General features: G+C 40.8%; 1 protein-coding gene across 2 annotated transcripts; it reads left to right on the top strand.

Annotated features, from left to right (window-relative positions):
- Window positions 1-284: 284 nt before the first annotated feature.
- Window positions 285-17024, top strand: MYLIP (myosin regulatory light chain interacting protein). 2 transcript variants are annotated; one of them, XM_061449513.1, is made up of 7 exons: window positions 285-557; window positions 1629-1819; window positions 11419-11604; window positions 12364-12561; window positions 12906-13070; window positions 14866-15286; window positions 15649-17024. In XM_061449513.1, the coding sequence occupies exons 1-7, from the start codon at window positions 471-473 to the stop codon at window positions 15736-15738; spliced, it is 1338 nt and encodes a 445-aa protein (XP_061305497.1). In that variant the 5' UTR covers window positions 285-470; the 3' UTR covers window positions 15739-17024. The 2 variants fall into 2 exon arrangements, with proteins under 2 accessions (XP_061305497.1, XP_061305498.1); XM_061449514.1 differs by lacking the exon at window positions 285-557 and adding an exon at window positions 896-1224.
- Window positions 17025-17438: the final 414 nt, after the last annotated feature.

The raw sequence follows: 17438 nt of genomic DNA, 5'->3' as shown, positions 1-17438 counted from the left end.
TCCCCGGGCGGTCAAGCCACGGCGGGCAGGCACGGGCCGGGGGGGGCACGGGGAGCCCCGGCAGCAGCCCTGCGCTACGGCTAGGGGGCGCCAGGGAGCGACGGCAACAAACGCCCTCCCTGCCGCCGCCGTTTCCCGGGGACGGCGGCGCTGATTGGTGGCGGCGGCGGCCCGCAGCGGCGAGCGGCGCCTTGTGATTGGTCCCGCAGGTGCCGCTCGGGGAGGGGAGGGGAGGTGGAGGGTATATGTGGAGGGAGCGGAGCCGGGGGAAGGCAGGCAGCGGGGAGGGCTGACGGCGGCGGTGCCCGTCGGTGTTGTCCGGGTGCGGGCAGGCGGTGGTAGGGAGCGCGTCCGTACGTCAGCCTGTAGCGCCAGTTGGTGTTCTCCACCGGCAGCGAGCAGCCGCTCGGGGTGTCCGTGGCAGCAGCGGCGGCGCTGGCTGTGTGTGTCCCCCACCAGCTCCCTCAGCCATGCTGTGCTATGTGACCAGGCCGGACGCAGTGGTGATGGAGGTGGAGGTAGAGGCGAAAGCCAACGGTGAGGACTGCCTCAACCAGGTGAGGGGCCGCGCCGCGCTGCCGGGGCCGGGAGGGCTCGGGGAGGAGTGAGGGGGGTTGGTGACGGTGTCCGTTGGGCAGCCCAGACCGTTGGTGCTTGACAGATGCGCGCGAGGGCCGCCGGCCGCGCCTCACGGCGCAGGGTAGGTGGTGGGCATGGGGACAACGGCGGCTCGGGGCACGGCCGCGGAGGGCTGCGGTGGCGCTTGGCAGGGCCGTGCGTGGCGCAACCCCGCGGTGGGGGCGGGGAGCCGCCGCAGCCCCCCCACCTCATCCCTTTTTATGTTTTGTTTTTTTCTTTTCCTCGTTGATTTTGTATTTTCCCTCCATGTTGGATGCAGAGGTTGCTGCATCCCCCGCCTCGGGGCTGTCCGGCCCTGCCACCTCCTCTAAGGGCAGGCCTTGGCCCATCGCTGCAGCCTGCGCTCGCTGTCCCCGGTGCGATGGGGAGACACACACGAGTGGAACCCACCCGGCCCTGGTGATGCTGCCCCAACGGTGCCGGGTTGGTCCCCCTGGCCTGTTTGGGCCGTGCTGGCTGAAGCCGTCGTTCAGGAGCTCTCGCCCGTCCGTGGCCACCGCCTCGATGTGGCTGCTGCGGCGGCTGCCGGGAGGATGGAGTCGAGCGTAGCAGCCCCAGTCTGTTGGTGGCGTCTAAATAAAACTTGTGGGTTGTACTTTTTTCTCCTCCTCGCCTAGGAAGTGCTATCGGCTGTGATGCTGAATGACAAGATACTTGCCTCTTTCGGAAATCCACTGACCCTCTTAAGTGCCTGTCCTGGGAGTGTGATGCGAGGAGGATGATGGAATTTGGCCATAGAAGTCCATGTGGGTTTCGGCTTGTGGAGAAATTCCCAGTTTATTGTTGATATTTGCCTACATGCTGTTTTGTATGCAACTTTAAAGCCAAGTAATAAATCTTTTGTATCAAGGTGCTTAGAGTAGGTTTTTTGTCTGCGCTCTAAGTGAGCGGTCTGAAACAGTACTTGATTAAATTGATATTTTTATGTTGTAGCCTCACAAAGTGTGGCATTTCTTCACTCCCCACAATAAAGAACCTCTTTCTTTCAGGTTTGCAGAAGGCTGGGAATTATAGAAGTTGATTATTTTGGACTGCAGTTCACTGGCAGCAAAGGGGAGAATCTGTGGCTGAATTTGAGGAACAGAATCTCCCAGCAGATGGACGGTTTAGCCCCTTATCGATTGAAATTAAGAGTCAAATTTTTTGTTGAGCCACATCTTATCTTACAAGAACAGACAAGGTAAGGTAAAGATGGCTGTAAGTAGATTTAATTTATTATTTAGTTTCCAGTTTCTGTAACTTATGGAAGTGATTATGCACTGGTTTTCTTTCATCTTCTGGTAATCTCGTTTGACTTTTCTGTGTAGTTTAAAACCCGCAGTGTTATTTAAATGCATTGGTCCTTTTTTTAAAAAAAAAAAACCCAAACTGTTAATACTTCAAGTATTGTGCAGCTACCAGTAAGTAATGAGCGTAGGTAATTGTATAAGCACTTAGTGATGAAGTGGAAGAAACTAAGCTACCACTAGCAAATTATTTATGTGGTGTTTGCATGTCCGATAGTAACCCCTGCTCAGTGGTGTTACTCGAGGTCGTTCTAAACCACTGGTACAGAAAAGCAGGAAACAGTTCCTCCCACAGAGAAAAAAAAACTTGCTGAATTCCTTTTTGTCTGGTTTTATGTTACAGTAACTTTTGAATAGCTACAGGCCCTTTGAGGCTAGGAAAGAAACAGCTGTCTTGCTTCTTCTGTGGTCAGTCCTCTTACCTAAATTGTTTCACTGTTAGTCAATCCCAGGTCTTTTAAGATTAGTAGTGAAAGCTTGCTTTTGCTCCTTGAGTTTAAGTGCTACATGAATTTAAAGATTAGGCGTGCCATGCACATCTATATTTAATGCTGGCCTTTCAACTAATTTTTCCTGTTAGTTTTAGATAGCAAAGTTAATATAAACGGGACCACTTGGATTCTAGTGTCTATATGATGATAATGCTAACACATGCTTTCACTACTCACCTTAGAGCCATAGAATGGTTAGTGTTGGAAGGGACCTTAAGAACATATAGTTCCAATTCCCTGCCATAGGCAGGGACACCTTAACTTGGTAATTTTATGATTAAGATCATGGATACAACACAGTTGTTCTGCACAAAATATTTGGCTAAAGAATTTGGTCAGAGGCTGACAGCCTGATTTGGTGTATTTGTGGTTTTGTTTTGGTTTTTTATGTGTGGGGTTTTTTTGTGGGTTTGTTTGTTTTGCTTTTGTGTTTTTTGTTGGGTTTTTTTCCTATGAAAAAAGTGTTAAGAACATATGTATATTTTACTTTTTGAACCAGTGTGCAGAGGAGTGGCTTTTGGGGAGCAGTGGTTTCAGCTCATCAATCTGGTTGAAGTTTTCAGAATGCTATGGAGTTGGACCATAGTTGTCCTATATAATAGCTTTAGTGAAGCAAATCTATGCTAACCAAATTCCAGATTTGATGTACCTTGTTTTGGAAAAACAGATTCTGCTATGCATGGCATATCTCTGGGTTCTTTTTGAGTATTTTCCTTAAAGAAACTTGTCCTCATTTAAATATTCTTAATAACTGTAAAACCAAATAATGAAATATTTTTATGTAGAACAAAAGGCTTCCTAATTTCTTACCTGATGAGGCAGAAGAGACTACCCTGAGCATTTTGGATGTGTCTTCATGCGCCCACCAAATGAGGCTGAATCTGAGGAAACCTAAAGCTGATATGATTGACATTTTTAATGGTGTCCTTGATGAATGCTTGTTCAACTTTACAAGGTTTTTGCAGACACCTGTGTTCCTGCCTTCAACACTGTAAATGCAAGACTTGGCAGGTTGTGCACATTAATAGGGAGCTGGAACTGGTGAAACACACCCCAAGGGCCTAAGAGACAGGTTGTGTAGCTAGAATCTAACAGAGCTTGTGCATAAATCAAAGTAGCAAGTATACACTTTCTCCGCTATAAACATACCTTTGAAAGGTTATGGGTGGGACAAGCTGTCTTTCATGTATGAATTAAGACAGTTCTAAAACTAATATTTTAAACAATTTTAAAAGTAATTGAGGCTCAGTCATCAGAAAATACCTATTAAAACTCTGCTATGGAAATAATTGCTTATTTTGGAGAGCAACAAGCACTGAAGCTAGTATTTAATGTCGCTCTGTCTTGCAAACGTGAATAGTCCTGAGGCTTCAGCTAAGCTGTGTTCAGCCTACATCCTAAGTATTTTTAGTGTTTTCTACAAACAAATACAAGTTGTAAAGTAGCTTGCAATAGCAGCCTTTTAGTTGTGTATGCCCAGCATTCTGCATGTAGCAGATACAGAATTCCACAGTGCCTGTTGTTAATGTTTGTTCCAGTGCTGTTGACAAAGAGCTTCAGTAGACTTGCTTTTTTCCTACTCGGGTCTGCTTGAAAATTTACACATGAACATAACCCTGCATTCATCTTTAGTTTGCATGTAAGCATGCGTGGTATGAAGGAGAAGAAAAAACTTGTTAAACCCATGACTGAACTTTAAATCAACAGGTATATTGTAGAATTGCAAGGATTAGCTGTACAGTTAAGCTGGCATCTTCTTTCTTTTACTTACGAAGTCAGAAATAGTGATGTGGATAGAACTACTAAAGGAAACCAATGGTACCCAACTGGTGTACAGGGTGTTCTTGTGGCCTTCTGGTCCTTCGTGTGAAGAAGGTAGACCAAGGCTCCTAGGCTTGTACATGCAGACTCTGGTGCTGTTTATACATATAAATCACATGGCTGTTGAGACAGCTTTTGTAATCTGTGAAGTTGCAAGTAATTCTAAATGTTGATGTGCATTGTCATGATGATAATAGTGAGTCTCGTGACTAAGTTGCTACCAGTTTTTTTCTCTATACTTTAGGAGCTTTGTCAGCCCCAGTTTTATTGCTTCAGTAGAGATCCTGGAAATGTTCAGGTTTCTACATGCTTGGCAAAAAGCTCACCTGGCAAGGGAGCATTAACCTCTGCCTCTGTTATCTTCAGTTGGTGTGCAATCCAGGGGAAGATGGCAACCTCATGCATTTTAATCTTGAGAGGAAATTATCTTGATGCTGAGCACAAAGGCAGAGCCAGGTTATAATTGTACCTTGGACCACCACTAAGGCAGCAAAGCACCTTCACTAAGTGTTCTGCAAGTGAGAGAATTGCATGGGGGAAAAGCCTCCTTGCAACCTTACGGGGTTAAAAGTAGTTTATTTCTATCGTCTTTTGGATCTCAGTGTCTAATTTTTTGACTGTCTGGTACTGAATTTCACCACAGGACTTCTTAGTTTTGAATTGTTCTCAGTGGAATGGAAGTGCTTCAGTGCAAGAATGCTATTCAAATTTAATCTGCTGCTGTCAACTAGAGTTTCACGAAGAAGTCTGAAATGGGAACAGGGTGCTTGTTTCATGTAGTTTGAATAACTATACATTTTTTTGAATGGAAAATCGCCTTGGCTTAAAGAGGACTGCTATCTCTTTGCTTAAAGATACATTTGATGGTCCAACATCTAGATCATAAGCTCTGTCTTATGTCATGTTCGTCTTCACTGTTTTCTGTACTTCTTGCTAGGTAATGCAACAGTTAGCAAAATAAAATCAAACTCTCGGGGGGGGGGTGTCAGAATGATTTACGGGTGGTGTTTGTGTCGAGTTTGAACACCGAGTTACAACGAGGAGCTGACGCTTGGAGGAATGACTGCCCTGCACTCACCCGGCTGTCCCGGAGCCCTTGCGGCTTTGGGGGGAGCGCTGGCTCCGGACGGAGTGGGGGCCGTGCCGCTGGGGTGCGGCGCGGTGTAACTCCGGGTCACTGCCCGGCAGTAACCCCGTTGGGGCCGCCCAGTGGGCGGCGGGGCGGGGCGCGGCCCGGCGAGCAGAGGAGGGCGGCCGTCGATTGGCCGTTGGCGCTGTCTCGGGGCAGAGCGGTCCCGGCGAGCGGCTCGCCGCCGAAGGCGGGCCGTGCGCGCACCTTAGTGACCGCTGTGCCTGCAGAGCCTCACGGGGGAAGAGGGCTCTGCGGCCATACCGGACAACAGTGGCTTCAGGTCTGGCGGGGTGAAGTCAGCGTGCGGCGATCACACGAAAGTAGAAACCATTTTGAAATGAGCAGTGTAGGATTTATCCAGGTGTGCCTTTGGGACAGGCAAAGTTACGTCTTCTGTGATATGACTGAAAATCAAATACTCATGTGTGAGCCATGGCAGTTTAAAGTAGCATGTCAGATTCTGTCAAGCCACAGCCTCATGAAGCATTCGAAAGAGCTGTATTTTGCCAGGCTTGGGATACCCAATTACTGTTTTGGAAGCTGTTAGAAGCCGTGTGATGTTTGCCAGTACTTGTAACTATATTTACAAAGTACGTTGCTTTTTGCAGTGTTATCCACTTGTACTGATGAATTGGTTAAAATAAAGAACCGCTTGTCAAATATACAGTTATGGTATGTGCAGTTAGGTACGTATAGTAGGTAGAAAAATCAGAAAAGCATCCAATTATCCTGTTGCAATAGCCAGCCAGTGCAGTAGTGTCATGGTATCTGCTAATATGCAATAAAAGTCTGCTGTGATAGATCCCAGAGTAAATTTCATGGATTGTATCTAAATCTGAGTTAAATTGCCACTGTGATGGCTTTGTTTTTTCACATGCAGTGTCCCGATACCTGCTTTTTAAAAACAATTATATTCTATAGAGATCCATATCAATGTATTTTTAGGGAAAACGGTTGTGCTTCTAAACTTGGATTCCTATAGAATTTAGAGCATTGTAAATTTACTTCACAGTAGGAAAAAGCCCTACCCTGTGGTAAGCAGTGTCACACCCCAAGGAGAGCCAACAGTTCCTTGAGGCATATTCTAAGATTCTTGCCAGTAGTCTGGCAGAAGAATGTGTTCTTTTGGCTGCATTTTTAGTTTAGGAATCACTAGTCATATACAGATGCTTTTATTGGTAAAGGATGGAGGTTTGTTACATTTTTCTTCTGACACCTAAGTTCGAGCTTGAAACTTTTAACAGAAATCTAAAGGCTAATTTGTCCTGTTTTCCTTTCCTTGATTAGAAAAATAGTAGAAACAAAGTTTTCAGTGCAGAACTTTGATTGCTAGTGCACGTAACTGTCTTCAACGAATTAAGGAAGAATCATAGAATCAACTAGGTTGGAAAAGACCTTTAAGATCAAGACCACCAGTAAACTATATCACCGAGGGCCTCACCTACATGGTTTCTGAAGTCTTACAGGGGTGATGATTCCACCACTTCCCTGGGCAGCCTGTGCCAATGCCTGAGCACCCTCTTGGTAAAGAAATGTTTCCTAATATCCAATCTAAACTTCCCCAGCACAGCTTGATGCTGTTACCGCTTGTCCTACTGCTGTTACCTGGGAGAAGAGACTTACTCCCACCTCACTAAAGCCTCCTTTCATGTGCTTGCAGAGAGCAGTAAGGTCTCTTTTCCAGAATAAACAACTCCAGTTCCCTCAGCCATTCAAGAGAAATTAATCTTGTATTACGTATACTCTACACTTTTCATAGTACTTATTTTGTGGGGTTATTATTGCCAGTTCAGTTGAGTGAATACTAACTAGGTGATTTGCTTTCTGTAAGCATTTAGTTGTAGTGAAATACTGATACTTCTTTCATGTAGTGGTGTTCAGTATAGTCAGCCTGCAAAAATCGCTTCATAGGGAGCCAAAAAGCAATTGATGCAATATCTAGGTTTGTGACTCTGGTTTGGTAGCTGCAGTGTTTTGTGAAGTCTGCTGAAATCACCTTGCAACCTCCCCTTTCCACAGCATTTGTATCAAATAATTCACGTGCAACTGAGATACACAAGTACGTTTGGTTTTACTGAATTTTAATGTGCAGATAAACTGTATGAAAAGCACTGGAGCAAAAATAAGGATACAAAATAAACAGAAAATCACTAGTGTAATTAGTGCTTGAAGAAAGCATGTGATCTTGTTCTAATTCCAAAACTGCCTTTTTTTTTTTTTTTTTTTCTCTTTCCCTTTCTCCTTTATGAAAGGAGGAAATGCTGCCAGGGTAGTGACTAATGAGGTATAGCTTTGGGAAACTTACTGCTTTGTGCTCTAATCTCTAGTTCTACATACTGTTTTGAACTCCTGACCTCAAAGGAAATGATCCAGAATTGAATACACAGGAATATCTAGCTAGCTAGCTAGGTTCAGGGGTGGGGGGAACCAAGTCTGGGTTAGGTTATATAGACTCTTTGTCATGTGTAGAATTCGGGCTACAAGTGCAATAGAAAGTTCTGTTTGACATAGTAGGAGCTTTAAGAGCAATGTTGCAACATGTCTGGCAGGTGTAAAAAAAATGACTAGAAGCCACAACAATTGATTGGTAAAGATCAGAGTTGTGGAGACTTGTTTTATATGAAGGTTTAAAGGTCAGGTGAAACTTTGGCAAGAGTAGTACAAAGCTGCAGTATGTGCCAAGAGAATATTGGGGTGGTAGTAGGAAACAGACCTTCTGTTTGACTTGAGTCACTTCTCATTTATATGTGATACATACGTATTATCTGTTATAACTGAAGTGATGAATGATGCACAAACAAAACCAATTAGTTTCTTAGATGGTGGTCAAGCTAAGACATTCTACCAGCAATGTTGGAAATGTAACCCGTAGAGGACTTCAGTTATAAACAGTAGAGTTTTCAGTTTTAAGTTTGTTTTCTAAAACTTTTGAAGTAAAAATCCATTAAGTGTAAAATGCTAACACTAAAACAATTCCTTGAAAAACTGAAGACTCTTTTACTGTACAACCTGAGTATCTTTTGAGTTGGGAAAAGCTTTAACGATTTTTTTCATTGTACCTAGACTTTCCTGGAGAAAGTAGGGACAATGGATTGAGTGCTGTTAAGGGAGTAAGTCACAATCTAAGTTACAGAAACTTACATAAATACTTTCTGGTAACTAACAGTCTGCAATATGGCCACATTTCCTGTTGGCAATCTGTTGGGTCTTTTAGACTTTGTAGAATTAGATAAGGAACTGCCTCAAGGCTCCTAATACTTTAGTGTTGCTTAACTGTATTCAGCAACAAAAGCACTTTTTTTTTTCCACTTTTTTTTTTTCCCTTTCTGTTTAAGGATCAAAAATCACAGATGTACAAATTGTTTGCAGTCCTCACTGCCTTTCAGTTTCTAGATGTTTGTCCTTCCTCAAGCACATTTAAGAACTCAATGGAAAAACAAAGAAGCCTGCCAGTGAATTTCCTACCTGAACTTTGGTTCAGGGCAACTGCTGTAGGAGATCAGTATAAAGTGATTTACTGTCATTCAAAAGCTCATTTCAGCGGCAGGAGGCCCTGTGTTAACTAGTTTCTGACCTGTCATGGGTACAGTTTAGGCAAGGCTTGGGCCCAAACTAATGGGTTTTTTAGGTACAGACCAGTGATTTTTGAGAAGGACTTTTAAATATGGGTGGGTTTGTCTGTTTTCTCTGACCTAACACTATCGTAATTTCTTTTGTTAAGCCAGGACATGAGCCTGCATAGCTTTAGTTAATTTGAAGTAAGTGCCCCTTATATGTACCATACCTTTGTCCCCATTATCACAGAAAAAGTGAAGTGGCTTAGTCTGCGAGATAAGCCATTTTTGGAAAGTTACTGCACATTAGGTAACATGATGCTGTTTTACATTGTGCCTTAAACTCATTTGGCTACCTATGCTGTTACTGGCTTTTTAGTAATGGGATATGAAAAACCATGTCTCTGCAGTAGTTGTTTCTGTAATTAATGTATCTGTATTTGCCAGAGCAATCTCTTTTTCACTTACCCTCTTGATGTCAATAAGGTGTTTCCAGCAAGGGGAGAAGACTGACTTTTCCCTGTGTAGTCAGTGCTATTGTATGTGTAAAATAAACTGAAGATACAAGCATTTAGGTGTGGTAGTTGTAAACATGTTTCAGCTAATGAGAAGAAAATTGACAGATATTTCTTTGAAATGCTGTGTGTGTAATTAGTACATAGTTGTAATGACTGGAAAACCTATTCTGGTATTAACAGAGGATCAAAAGTGTATGAAAAGCCGTTTTATGAAATGTTGATTGGGATTGGTGAAATGCCTACTATTTGAATTTATTTTGGTCAGGGTGTTTTAGTAAGCCATCAAATATGTCTGGATTTATGGACTGAGCCCCAAAAGGAGTGTTTACAACCAGTGCATTTAAAAAAGAAATTGCATCTGTACCTTTCTGTGGCCCAAGCCAAGAGAGCTATGAATTAGCAGGATTGGAGCAGAGGTTTGGGACTTGCCCCCCCCAAAATCCTAAACAAAAAATAACCTGCTAACAGTGGAGACAATTGTACTGTCTGAAGTTCTGGTCCTCTTGCCACCTAAACTTATATCCTGCAGAGAGGGAGGTTATTTGCTTCCCTCAGACCCTTGCTAGAACTGCTGAAGTGTGTAGATTGATGTCTAGACATCAGAGTGATGCAATTAAGCACTTATGTCACAACTGCAAGGAATCTCTAGCATGCCTCAAACTACTTGTAAAAGGAGGTGTTGGAGCTGTGACTTGTTACAGGAAATGAATTGTAGGGCAGGATAATATAATACATTTTTCCTGATATAAAAGTTCTCAATAGAGGGCATTTTGGGGGCAGTATTTTTTTAGTTGCAGCATTTACCACAGTAGAGCTAAGAATGAACACAAATTCAGCAGTTTATAATGCTGAAAAAGTAGCCCCATTTGCCTTGTTGTACAATGGAGCTGTAGAGTGCTAATACAGGATATACCTAAGATATTATCCAAAACTGCTGTTTGAAGATGCAAGTGATTAATTTTCCTTCTATGATAAGTGATTCAAAATAGCTTTTTAAGTAGATTACACTTAATTTTAGAAAAGTAAAATGTAACTGTCACATTACTGTGGAAGATAAGACATATCCCTGTGGGTATAAGGCTTCATTTGCTGAAAGATATCTTTTTTTCAGTTTTTCAGTAACCACTTCTGTATCTGGTTTCTGTAGCTATGTTAAGACTTAAGAACAAATGCTAAGAAATTTATATTGTCTTCCCTAAGGGGTGATAAGGATGAATTTACAGAAGTTAAGGTAGACTATAGAGGAAATTACCAAGATGCTTTTAATGTTAGTGGAAATGTTGCTTTGTCTGGTTAACTGACCTGTTAGATAATTAAGATCAGCTTTGTGAATTTCCCAGTTAGTTGTTAAACCTGCCTTGATCCCAAGTGTAAAGCTTGGACTGACAAATATGCTCACACAGTACATTTTAAAAATTTGATTCCACAATGCCTTTTCAGGTATTTTGGGTGACCCTATTAATCACCCGCTGGTGAAAGCACTTCACTTTGACTATGGTGGCAGAGGTACTTCCACTGTGTAGAGCAAATATGGCTTCTCTTGTTGCATGGTAGGAATGTGTGTGCTGATTTGGGCTGCTCTGCACAGTAACTTGTAAATGGCAGCCAAAGAAATCTAAATTTGGGAAATTAATTAAATACATTTCATTGATATTTTTCTCACTAAGTTGAAATTACTAAGTGGCCTTAGGAGTTTAAATAGGTCCTAGTCTTAATAACATGTCATTAAAGTGCTCTTTTTTTTTTTTAAATAGTGCTTTTAGATACAGTCTGCAGTTGTAGCCTCATCTTTTAAGTGTAAGTGAATAAGATGACGGAGGTCCTTTCCTTTCCTTTGTGCCAGACTTTCTCCACTTAGTACATTCATTGAAAATTCTTGACTAACAAACTAATAATATGAAACATAGCTGAGATGTTATTTGATACATATCTTGATTACAACAATATTTTAACGCTTTGTTTCTCCTTCCACTGTAGGCATATGTTCTTCCTGCATATAAAAGAAGATCTTCTCGCTGGTAATCTTCAGTGTTCTTCAGAGCATGCAATTGAACTTAGTGCATTGTTGGCACAGATGAAGTTTGGAGATTATAACCAGAACACTGCCAAGTACAGTTATGAAGAGTTGTGTGCAAAAGAGCTTACCACTACCATTCTGGAGAGGTAAAAAGAGCAGAATGATACAACCTCATTTTTGGAGACCAAAAGCATAAGATTTTGTTATGCCCTTAATTGCTGATGCTATAGTGTATCTTGTGGTGTTAAAAAGAAAAAAAAAAATTTAGATAGCTTTGGAGATCAAAACACAACCTGAGTGTTTAACTAACATTCTGATTTCAGTTAATTTTTAAGCTTATTTGAATTAGGGTTGTTTTTTTTTTTTGTGGAAAGCAAATGCTGTTGAACCTCTAGTACTCTGAAATAGAGGTATCTAAGTATTTGGAGCAGGGTAATGGAATGTCTTAGACCTACACCTGTAAAAGAGAAACAGGAATTTATCTGGCCTTAGTATGCTTACACTGAGAAGTACACAGGGTTCCCAAAACACCTTCATAGTTCAATTTCTGAATATCAAGAAACTTTCTTATGTTTTTCTGTAGTATTTTTTTTCTTTAGTTATGAACTTTGTGGTTGTTCAAGTAAATACGGGGGGGGGGGATAGTTAGTTGTAATGCCTTGATTACATTGTTGCTTTTTAATTTCTGACACGTATTGTCCTCTGAACAGTCCCAGGATGTTTTGGCAATTCTCAGGTCTTTCCAGTTCATGATTTCTGAAAAGCTATAGTCAGGTAAAGCATGTCAGGAGGATTTAATAACATGCTTACATAGGTCATTTAAAAAAAAAAAGTTAAAACAAGTTGCTGACAATAGCAGTACATACTTGGGTTAATTCACCTATCCTTCATCTTTTTATCAACAGCATTATTGCAAAGCACAAAGAGCTGGAAGGTCTAAGTCAAGCTTCTGCTGAATACCAGATTCTACAGATTGTTACGACGCTGGAGAATTACGGGGTAGAGTGGCACTCAGTGAGAGATAGCGAAGGGCAAAAACTCCTTATTGGTGTTGGACCTGAAGGCATATCCATCTGTAAAGATGACTTCAGTCCTATCAACAGGTACATATTTTGTGGAACCATTGTCATCTTCCATTTTTCAGAAGTACTGAGCATGCCTTTAGTACTTACATAAACATAAATACTGCACTGTGAATTACTGAAGGGAGCTATTGGAGCACAGGGTCTGAGGACACTACCTGCTTATAATCATGATGACAGCTGGCCTTAATACTCTTGATTTTTATAAGTATTTCTGAGGCAGCGTCTTCAATCCAGCATCACAGACAACAGTTGGAGATCATTATAACTTCTGATAAAAGTCCATCATGGTGTAGCTTATGGAAAATGCCCTTATCCTTAAAAGCTAAATAACCTTTCTATTTTTTTTTTATATTCATTTATAGGATTGCTTATCCTGTTGTTCAAATGGCAACTCAATCTGGGAAGAATGTATATCTGACTATTACCAAGGAGTCTGGTAATAGTGTAGTACTGTTGTTTAAGATGATCAGTACAAGGGCAGCAAGTGGACTGTATAGAGCAATTACAGAGACACATGCATTTTACAGGTCAGTATTGCCACTAGTCAGCTGCTGCTGCTGTTCTTCTCCACAGTATTTGAATTAAGTGTTTAAGCAGCCAGCAGTCTGTACTTCAAAACTCCTCTGCAAAATCTCATTGTCTCTGTAGCCTCTACTTTCCTTTTAAGTGCAGAAACTGAACAGGTTTTTGCTGTTTTCAGTTTTGTGGGGTGGGAGTACAAGGCAAGTAAGCAAAATGTCTCAGTCTACCATTACAAGTAGCAGCACTTCAGAATATAAACTTACCATGTTCTTTGATACTTCATAAAGAATACATAAATTTTGTCCCTGTGTAAGAGGGAGAATAAGATAACAAAGGAAAAGAAAAATTACTTCCTTCAGAATATGAGGTGTTGCTCGTAATGCACATACATTCCTTGTTTTTTCTGTATTTGGTTCTTCCAGTTGCTAGAAGTTGCCTGTGTGCTGCCTTCCCATCCCATGTATTTAAATCTTCCTACAATTTCTCTGTCCTTCCTCAAATGCTCAGGATTTTGTCTCATGCCAGCAGCTATCCATTGTCTTTATCCTATCATTCTTTGAGGTAGGGATGCTACACTCATTTGTTGATGGCTGTTTTTTTTCTTTGTTTTTAAACCTCTTCTCATTCCTAGTGTGAGGTCCAACACTGAGCAGTAGAACTAACTGTTGAAGACACTTAGTGTTGTTTTCTCTGAACTACCCACCACATATCAGTTTCAATTACTTTGTAAGAGAAGTAAAGCAGAGGCAAGTACATACATGAGGCAAAGACCTGCCCAGCTTCTCTAATTAGATTATTTTAATACAGTTACAGCAATTAACACCAAGTAGTTGCCTTTCTAGCCACTGCAGCTAATGAGCAGCTAACTACTACTTATTTTGAGCCCACTGTTAAGCATGTCTTGTTCTGCTCTGTAATTATATGGCCTTGCATGGTTTTGCACATGTGATACTTTTTTTCCAGGCAATTAAAGCATTTTAGAACCTCTTAGACAGTCTTTAATTCTTTGATCTTTGTCTCTGCTTATAACTTCTGCTGTCCTTTGCAGTTTCTGATTTTAGTGTAAGCAGAATTGTAGCAAGGTAATACCATTTGGTCATAAGCTTAGATCTTGGACCTTAGGCTCTGTGAGGCTGTAATCCTTGTGTTCTGTTTGTGCTTTCTTTCCTACATTGTCTAGAGAAGTGATATGCCTTAACAGGCTTCCGCAGATGTTAACTATATCACTTAAATAAGTGACAAAGCAGAGTATGGGTGGCTGAAATACTTGGTGGCAAATACAAATGCCTTAATTTAATTCTCTACACTGCAGTTACACTGATTCCCCTCAGATGATGTAGTATTATATAAAGTACTGAGTGGAAATTTGGTTCAAGACATTGCTTGACTCTATGCTAAAATTTTTTCAAGAGCCTGTCTAAAGAAAGAGGTGTTATGCCAAAAGCTATTAATTGGAATTCTTTAATGCAGTGTTTGGAAGTTACCATGTAAAGAGGTGTTGCTAAGCTGAACTGTGGATTAAGCAAGTGTTGATTGTTTATGTTAGCGTAATGCCTAAGTCCCTTCCATAGGCTGACTCCATTTTATCAGACTTTTCACATTTTTGAAGATGTAAAATAACTGTTACTTTGCAAAGTAGAGTTGTCATGCAAACAACATTCAAGAGCTTAAATATTGCCTCAGACTGCTCTATTTGCTTTAATTTCAGTGCTGGTACTTCACTTTGCGAACAAATTATTGCAGAGTTAGGTTTGTTGGCATTAACTAACCAAGTCTGTGTTTGTCCTGTTGTTTTTGTAGGTGTGACACTGTCACCAGTGCTGTCATGATGCAATATAGTAGAGACTTAAAGGGTCACTTAGCATCCCTATTCCTGAATGAGAACATTAATCTTGGTAAAAAATATGTCTTTGACATTAAAAGAACTTCAAAAGAAGTTTATGATCATGCAAGGCGAGCTCTTTATAATGCTGGCATTGTAGATCTTGTTTCAAGAAGTGACCAGACCCCGCCAAGTTCCCCTCTTAAGTCTTCTGAAAGTAGCATGAACTGTGATAATTGTGAGGGTCTTAGCTGCCAACAAACAAAAGCTCTGCAAGAGAAGCTGCGGAAGCTAAAGGAGTCCATGCTTTGTATGGTGTGTTGTGAAGAGGAAATAAATTCGACCTTCTGTCCCTGTGGCCACACTGTATGCTGCAAGACCTGTGCTGCCCAATTGCAGGTAATTTGCAATGTCATTAATGTATGAGTCACCAAATAGGTGGAAGGTTTGGTTTTCTGTATACTTAACAGTCAACAGATTAATATTTGCAATATGTTTACATTGATATTCTAGAAAAGCTTATATTTAAAATTGTAGTAAACTAATTCCAGAGAATGTCCTGTTTACATAATACATTCAAAAGATAAGTTAGCTGTGCTAACTTATGGTAAGAATTGGCTGCATGTTTCTTGTGCTACCCTGTTTTAAATACGGAGATTATGGAGAAGTGTGCTGTTGCTGTGTGCATAGTGGGAGGTCTCAATTAGAGAGATTATCAAAATATGAAGTAAACTAATTTCCTAATGTTTTTTCCTTTCCAGTCGTGTCCTGTTTGCAGATCTCGTGTTGAGCATGTCCAGCATGTGTACTTGCCAACCCACACCAGTCTACTCAATCTGACTGTGATATGATCTACGTATACACTTTAAATCCATCATATACTCTTTAAACTGCACTAATATGAAATGCAACCATTGATTGTGAAAAAGGCAATCACTCTGGCACCTATCCACAATCAAAAGCAAAAATACTGCATTTTAACATAAATATTCTTCGTTCAGCATGTCCAAAATGGCGTGGGACATCTTGTGAGAAGAGAGTGTAACTGCTTCATGTTACTTAAGCGGAGAATGATGTGTAAGCTTGTAGCACAGTGGTGTTGCCACAAAGCTAGGTAAAGGTAACCCTGGAGAAGTGTAGTGTACATGTAGTGATATACCCTGCAAGAGAAATGCAGGCTTTTGTTTTACACTCTCTAAATCCTTTTTAGTACAGTTGCTCCATTTATTTTAGTAGTAAGACTATCTTTTACAATTACCAGTTTAGTATGGCTCATAGTTTCTGTTTTTAGTAAACTGCTTGGAAGAGAATTACTTTTTAAAAAATGGTTCTTCAAGTTACAAGACTTCATCAAGCAGCTGTTTTAACTCAGAATGCCATTAAATAAATAAAATTCTGAGAGAATAGCTTTGGACGGGTGGGCCAAGTTTGTTAATCTTGAGGTATTAAGGGTAATCTCCTGACCGGCAGTGTCCTGTGGGAGCACTCTTATGGGACTTCATTTACAGGTCTCCGTGGGCAAGATACTCCCAGGTTCCCACATCCAACTTGGCTGGTGGTCTTGGGAGCTGCAGTCAGCTGCCCCTTAAGTTGGCTTTATTTTTGGAGACTGATTTTAAAACTGTTAAAGATGTACCATTAATTCCTAAAACAAGGGTTGTGTATAATTCTAAATGCTTTCTTCAGTTAAGGTCTTTATTGGCTAGGTCATTTTCTGCTAAAATGCTTTTATATTCCACCCCTCCTACTTGGGCATTTTGGGCTCTGGTTTCCTAGCGTGTTCTCCAGGGTGCAGAGGGAACTAGAAACCGTGTTTGGGTGCAATACTGGCTTAATCAAAGCTAGAAAAGTACACTGTCACTTTACTGAAATTTTCTGACTATACTTTTCATATTGCCTTAATGTAGCAGTAATGTGTGTTTATGCATCTGTTTCTTTGCACAGACATTTTGTCAGAATATTAAAACTCTACTTTTTTATGACACATTAGCATATAAACCTTACTCTAAAAGGGTATTTATTTTTTCACTTTGTAAAGAAAATTTTGTTTCCTCATAAAGCAAGAGCTTTGTCCTATATTGTAGGCAGCTTCTGTCTTTTTATATTCAGATTAATAAAGGACTTTAAAAAAAATCTACTTTGTGGTAGTGATAAGACTTTTATTTTGCTCTGAAATTCATTTTGAGGCATTACTGAGTTTAAAATACAGTATGAAATATTTTCATGTATATGGTCTTGAATGTTGTGTTATGCTTTTAAGAGACAATGAAATTTCCTTAGGTGCATTTCTCTTCAGAGAAGCCCATAGCCAGCTATTGTGCTGGTGTAAAGCAAACCTCCCTCACTTCCTGAGATTATTTTGTTCTGTGCTAACAGAATTAAGTTAGCAATTCTAATCCATCATCCTAGGGCAGCTGGCTGAAATGGGTTGTAAATTAATACAACTAGATGGTAATACAGGCATCTGATTTAAAGCATTCGAGCAGACCAAGTGGTTAAAATAGGCAAGCATTAACTCTAGGTCCTTGTAATTAAATTGGCTCTGTAATTT

The sequence above is a fragment of the Pezoporus flaviventris genome, unplaced genomic scaffold (genome assembly GCF_033815535.1).
Source record: "Pezoporus flaviventris isolate CSIRO_AGI_PZ_B2104156 unplaced genomic scaffold, CSIRO_AGI_Pfla_v1 ptg000007l, whole genome shotgun sequence".
NCBI lineage: Eukaryota > Metazoa > Chordata > Aves > Psittaciformes > Psittacidae > Pezoporus > Pezoporus flaviventris.
This window is presented reverse-complemented; position numbering and strand designations above follow the sequence as displayed.